The 7086-nt window shown below is 37.2% G+C and overlaps 1 protein-coding gene across 1 annotated transcript in view; it reads left to right on the forward strand.

The window, feature by feature from the left end:
- The window catches only part of PTPRZ1 (protein tyrosine phosphatase, receptor-type, Z polypeptide 1), a 62910-nt gene that overhangs the window by 29883 nt on the left and 25941 nt on the right, over positions 1-7086 (forward strand). Inside the window, exon 13 of the mRNA XM_010139929.1 lies at positions 3700-3844. Within this exon, the coding sequence (XP_010138231.1) occupies positions 3700-3844 (145 nt within the window). The remainder of the gene's footprint in view (positions 1-3699; positions 3845-7086) is intronic.

The raw sequence follows: 7086 nt of genomic DNA on the forward strand, positions 1-7086 counted from the left end.
TATGGATAAGTCTAATGAATACCATGGAAAGCTGTGAGGGGATACTTTTGTGCCATAGAGAATGAGAAGGTTTATCTGCGTTTAATAAAAGGAGAACATGACAGTACCAGTGGGTGTGATTAAGGAAGCACTGGGGAACAGTGGGTGCATGCTGAGCTGGCTATCTTGTGAATGCTACTTCTGGCTACTTAAATCAGCACTTGAAATATTCTTCAGTAAGAAGATTCATGCTCTGCTTTTGGATAGATGCATGCTGTCAGCAGAAGTTGAGTGGTGCACAATCTAAAACCAGAATTTGTTTCAATGTTAATTGTTTAATTTTAGTTTTAAAGATTTAAGAGGGACTTAAATTCTTTGTACAAAGACAAGTGCTGCCCTTGTGGAAATACACCAGAGGAAACCATGTCTTTGCCAGAGGAAACGTACCTCTGAGATTCTGGTTTTTAAGTTAGAGCAGCACATTTCCTCCTCGTATTTCGTGTTCTATTTTCTAAGCTGTATTGAGCAAGGAAGAAGATGCTTCAGGTTGATTCTGATTCATCTTAACTCATTAAAGTGTTCATTTTCATTCTTACTCTGTATGCCACCTTCAGATTTTAGTGGGATGCAGACTTTTTGTGCCAGATTTACATATTTCCAAAACGCTTAGAGCCAGATACAAATTCTCCTGTACCTGTTCATATTTAGTGTCATTTTCCCATTTAGTCCTCTGTAAGACAGCAAGAGTATTTGTGATCTGTGAGTCCCAGGATAAGGTCAGAAGGCGAAACTGAAACTCACATAGATAAAAACCTGATAAATATAAAACATTTCCTTTGTATTTAAAAATGCATTGTGGAAAATCTGAAGTAGTCAGACACGTAATTTGCATTGCCTCTTGTTAGAGTATTGAAAATCCAAGAATAAAGTCAAAAACAATCTGTGAGGTTTGAAAATAAAATCCAATAAACGAGGCAAAATTGGTGTTTTGGAAAATAAATTTAACTTCCATGAAGTACTCGCAGCATCTGTAGAGGGCAGTATCACTCAACTAAACCCACTAAGGGATAGAATCTACAAAGCATGGGAAATTTTCAGCCCAGACCTACAAATACACAGTTAAATCACATGAGGTCGTATTACTCATGAGCAACAGAATACTGATATGAAAAGGTGGTAAATTGACACTCTGTGGAGCTGGCGCTAGAAGAATGTGAGAAATAGAATGTACAAGTTAAAAGAAAATAGAGAACATACTGAAGTTAGTAGGAGCCCTAACAAGGTAGTTGTTATAAAACTGAATCAATAAGTGAATTAATTCAGTAGGTAAGTAGTTACCGCATTGTGTAAAATGCATAACATTTTTGAAAAATCAGCAAAAAGAACAACAGTATTTCAGAGTCTGTGTTACTAATGTGAATGAGTGTTACCATAAGAGATTTACAGTTTACATAATGGCTGTCATTTGAATTGTTACTGGTAATAACTCAAAAAGGATTATACAGTACTGGAGGAGGAGGAGGAGTACAACAGGCTTAGAGTTTGTCTTCTAGCTACTATTGAAAGACACTATACAGTATCATTTCATGTACTTTATTTTTTACAATAAATGATGCCAAATATTGTCTTTTAATAAACTGAAAATTCAATATGAGAATGTCTAACATGGTCTCACAGAAATCAAAGACATCTTTTCTTAATTCAGTTATAAAGAGAAGCTACAAAAAACCACCAAACTAAAAAAACTCTCAGATGAGAACTTATACATTACAGTGAATTCACCAGAAACTGATGAAAACTGTCTTCTTGTTGTGAACATTAAAAAAAAACCAAAAGGTCATTTAAACTTTTCTCAATCTGTAGTTATTGATGCATAATTACGTTTGTTCTGAACTAGGGCTTTCTCCATAAGACCTCTATAGCTACTTAAACTTTTCAGCTTCAGTTGAAAACTATAAGAGAAATGAATATAAAGAAATACACAAATGATCCAAACAAGTAAATTATTAGGGAGCACAGAAATCTTCTGGCGATGAGACTTCCTTTTCAGCCGCCATCATTAGAGTGATGGCCAAATAGGCGAGAAACCCCCCATTACAGGAGAAGCCTGCTCTTCATTTCCCATAGAGAGAATCCTAATGGGATTTGGTCATGCAGTTTGAGGGAACCCTGTCATCACACAGATAAGACTGGGTTTTACACTGTGAAGTAGTCCAGAGTTGGATAAGCAAGTATGAAAGCTTCAAAGGGATTGTATTCTGGTCTTTCGTCAATATGCATAGTTTCTTCCAAAATAACGGAGATACTGATTTTAGCCTGCTCACCAGAAACTCAGGGACAGAATTTTCAGAAACAACTTATGCCTGCAATCACTTCACCTGCTGAGCTACAGGATTTAAAGAGTAGTGATTGATTTGGGTGTTGAACTAAAACCAAGAAGATGTCTGCAATATCAGAGACTAGACCTTTTGGCAAATAAAGCCTTGAAAGCCCCTAAACTCAGGAAAGTGGAAGCAAGCAGAGAGCTGCCTGGAAATATGTACTGTGCGAGGTTGTTTGGGTTTTGATGTCCTATTCAGAACATGTGATTTGTTGTAATTTTTTTTTTCAGATCCAACTCCATTCCCTCCTCCCTTTTGTCTGAAAGCTTTTTATTCATGTAGAATTGGTCCCTTGAAATTCCAATGGAACGTAGCTGGTTTCTAGACAGCAAAATTCTGCTCCTGTGTGGAACATTCGTTGAATTAGGACTGTTCACAAAAGCAGAAAATGTTCTTAGAAAACCTAGGGGTTTAATTCAAATACAAAAGTGCTTATTTCTGTATTTTAACTCATATAATGGTCACAGACAACAGTAAGCTGCACAAATTGCAAAGAATCAGTCATTCTGTGTCAAAATCACAGCTTTATGTTGTTTACTTCTTGAGGTAAGACCAAAGTTAAAAATCCAAGATTGGTCTCATCCACCATTATGTTCCATTATTTGATGAGATGATTATAAAATATGCTGGTTTCATCTTCATACAAATTCCTATGCCCAAATATTTCTGTCATCCAGCATTACAAGGTTGACAGAAATGTGAAATCTAGACAACGTCTCACCTGCTAAGATGGAGGTAGGAGATTTAATTCTGGCTCCCGTATAGGGGGCACTTTCTCCCTCCAGCTGGGTGAGGAAGTACTGCAGTTAGATTCAAAGGAAGCAAGATGTATCTAGAAGGCACATTACAGGTTGGGCAATGTATTAAAATACAGAAGTCTTAACTGCAATATGGCAAGCACATAGGGACTACTGTAAGAAAAATTTCCCATTAAACTGTTAGACAGAGAAGCGTTATATGAGTGACAGTTTAATATCAAAATGTTCTTTTCACATTCCAATATTATATATTCAGATTGCTTATCTCAAGTTGGCTTTCAGCTAATAAACAGATGAAAATAAAAGAACTTTCTTCTCCTGTATTTTAACAACAATCTGCTATTCTTACAAAGAGAAGTCTCCACTGCTGGAAGGCTGAGTCACATAAGCTTGAACACTTTGCTTTACCCTCTTTCTGCTTATTTTCTGTAAGCTGGTTTGCAAATGTGTACAATTTCTGCAGTACATAGTAAAAAATAGAGGTAAGTGGTATGAAGTAGGCTCATTATAAGACACATTCACTCCCACTGTGCATTTCTCAGAATTTAAACATGGACTGTTTCAATTTTCTCTGACTGCAGAGGCAAGTAATAGTAGCCATGAGTCTCGTATCGGTCTAGCTGAGAGTCTGGAATCAGAGAAGAAGACAGTTATACCACTTGTGGTCGTATCAGCCCTGACTTTTATCTGTCTAGTGATTCTTGTGGGTATTCTCATATACTGGAGGTAAGTTGTTTTTTGGTTGGTCTTTATTTTTTCAAGTTCTAAAGAGCTTTGATTTGAAAAATATGATTGACATTATTGAGTTGGTTTACAGGAAGGGAAACTGGATCCCAGTGCTGCAGTGGCATAAAGCTGACAAAATAAGGCGTTTTCTGTCCAAAGTGCTCAACTACAATTCTTCTTGGTTGCAGAGGGTTGTACCGTTGCAAATAGTTTATTTCCATATTGTCAGGTTTTAGTAAACAATTATTTGTGATTGTTAATGCCTAGAAGCCAAGTGACTTAACAGAGTGCTGGGAAGAACAGCAGGGAGAAGAAAAATAAAGAGCATGGCATGGGTTTGTTTCCTATCATCTTTCCAATCCTTTAACAGTTAAAAAAGTTAGTTGTCAACTTAAGACGAGAACCCGTGGTCCTCGACAGGACCATGTGAATCAGCAATTCATGTAGGACTGTAGGAGTGTGCTGTAGCTGACATTGTATACAAGACAGAAACAGGATAGTTTAAACTTTTAAAACAGTATAAATGTTTTAAGACCACTTACTGAGTAGTTCTTATGATATTCTGTAATTTAGAACTTGTTCTACCGTGTGATTCTACCAAACCAAAACTTGCCCCCCAGCCTTTCAAACCATTCAGCAGGCAACTAAGGATACATTCCATGTGTACACACATGCTCAAGTTCCCTCGTGGTTTCTCTGTGACTGTGATAAGGCAATAAGAAAAAAAACAGGCTAAAGAGAAGTGATAGCTGTAAGAAGTCATGATAACATAATCAGTGAGGACAAAAGACTATCTATTCTGTGAAATAAAACAGAGCAGCTGGCATGACCCAGAGATCTCTTCCCTACAGCTGAAGCCTCTTCCCTCACAGGGGTTAAAAAGAGGGGGTGCATTCACATTGCCTGCTGGGGATGGGCTCTGCCCTGTGCTAACCCCAAACTGTGTCAAGCATTGTGTGAAATAGTGCAGGTTGTCCTGAGCTATAAGCATACCAGGAATCTAGTTAACCATGCGACAGTATGTGGCAGTGCTCAAGCCATTGGCTCTGTTTCACTTGTTATAGGTAAAGCCAGAGAGAGTCTTCCCAGGGACACATCTGGTGAAGTTCTCATAGGGCATTCAAAATCCATGCACAACCCTAAGTATTTCTTGAGAGCACAGGTTGTCAGGAAGGAAATGCAGAAGGGGAAAATGAGTTGCAAAAACTTCCTTCCATGGAGATTCTTGCTGTTTGGTGATTGCCAGGAACTTGATCCTGTTGCTGCTTCTGCAGTGCTAACATGTACTGTAGCAGCTCCTGGCTCTTCCAGGAGCTCTGTGAACAAGGGGAAAGGCAGGCCCAAACATCTCACATATGCTTCCGGAGTTGTTTCTTCTTTTCTTTATTTTGTTTTCTTCCCCTACTCAGTCCTGGTTAATCTGAAATGTATCTAAGTGGAGAAGAACCAGGAAATAGACCTTAGACTGCCCTTCCCAAGCTGCTGACTACTGTAGGCTACGATGCCAGAGTTGTGCATACTGACTTTTTCTTCTAGTTTCCTGACACTGGTTTTCTATCAGCCCAGCAAAGTATGTCCCACATGGGGATGGAGTACATCCTGTCCCTGAACAGGCTAGGCTATAGAAATTGAGTTCAATTTTCATTTGTTCGAGACAAGTGTGCTAGTGAGTCAGACAGCCTTTGGCATGATTAAAGTCACTTTTGAGCAATGAATTCTCAGCATGAGTTCTTCTTATTTACAAAGAGGTAGTTAATTGCTGTAAGAATTTCACAACTCATTTCTTAGTTTATGTCTAGTTGAATAACTGCGATGTCCGTCACATGATTTCCAGCTAACCACTTTCATATTGAGAACCTCTTCCTTTCTTTCGTGTTACACAACGTGAATGTTCATATTCATCTTCCAAAGGGTTTCATCCCTGATGTTAAATAGTATTTGAGGTCTGTTCTCTTTGCCAAAGAACACCATCCATTTTAAGACCCAGATTGTACAGTGCAGTTGTAGTAATCCTACACGTTACAAGCTTGTTTTTGTCGAATAACATGGTGCTCATTTTGTACCCTTTCTCTGGGAATGAACAGTTCTGCGACGTAGGGCTCTGAAAATAAAACAAAAATCCCATTAGCAATAATATCTCCTTGACTTGAATTTAATCTTTCCTTGTATTTTGTGTGTATTACAAAATAAAATATGGAGCTCTTTTTTTGTTAATCCTCAAGAAAATTTTCTTGGCATTATGATAACAACAGTAGCATGTTTCTTATTTCAGAGGAATGAAACATAAGCAGTGTGTATTGTGGGTAGGTCTTCATGGCCCTCTTTCAAAGATGCCAAGACACTCACCTCTTTTTAAAGCCTGGGAAAAATCAGAATATTAATTTTGTTGTTACACAATTTTTATTAAGCCTGGAAAATATTAGTATATAGTCTACCAGAATTTTTATGGTTAGATTTAGTTTATCATGAAATAATTGATGTAAACTGTCAATGTTTCTTTTTATATTTTTTTTATGTGGGCCAATTATTTTCACTTATTAAAATTCATTAAAAGTTTATTCCTTTGGCAACAGTATTCAAAAAATTGCATTGGTATATGCTAGCAGGGTATTTGAGTGACTAGTGCTCTGAGGTGTTTCCAGTATTAACTCCTAATTCGAATATGCAAGAAGTATGTTATTATTTGGTTTAAGAACCAAATAACTCCCTAGAGCAACAAGTTCCAATTTTTCAAGGTTAATAAAAAGGCAAAAATTATTTTGTTCTTCACTTGAATGACTTGTATCAGAAAAATAATTCTGTACCATCTGTTGTTTGGGTTTTGGTGGGGGGAGTTTACGTGAAATTGTTAATCAGCACTTGAGGAAATTCCCCAGTCTCTTCACTATCTCATTAGGCACAATCTTTCTGTGATAAAATATATTTCTCTGACAGAGATGAAAACTTTTACTGGCAATATTTTCTGAAGATTGTCTAATTGCTGGTGGGAAAATACACAATTTTGAACTACTCTAGTTCTGTGTATCAAATCTTTTGTAATTCAAGGAATTTTCAAGCCATGTCATTTTCCTTTCATTCTTCAGAATGATTGGGATTACAGTGGAATAAACAAGGATATTTTTTTTGCCTGTTTAGTGGCCTTGTTGTCCACATAGGTTGGGTTTTTTTTACAGCTTTAGATAAAATATTCTCTCCAAGTCTGAAGTCTATCCATCTATCTCAGTATCTGAGTTTTTGCAGCA

This window comes from Buceros rhinoceros, unplaced genomic scaffold (genome assembly GCF_000710305.1).
Source record: "Buceros rhinoceros silvestris isolate BGI_N320 unplaced genomic scaffold, ASM71030v1 scaffold19387, whole genome shotgun sequence".
NCBI lineage: Eukaryota > Metazoa > Chordata > Aves > Bucerotiformes > Bucerotidae > Buceros > Buceros rhinoceros.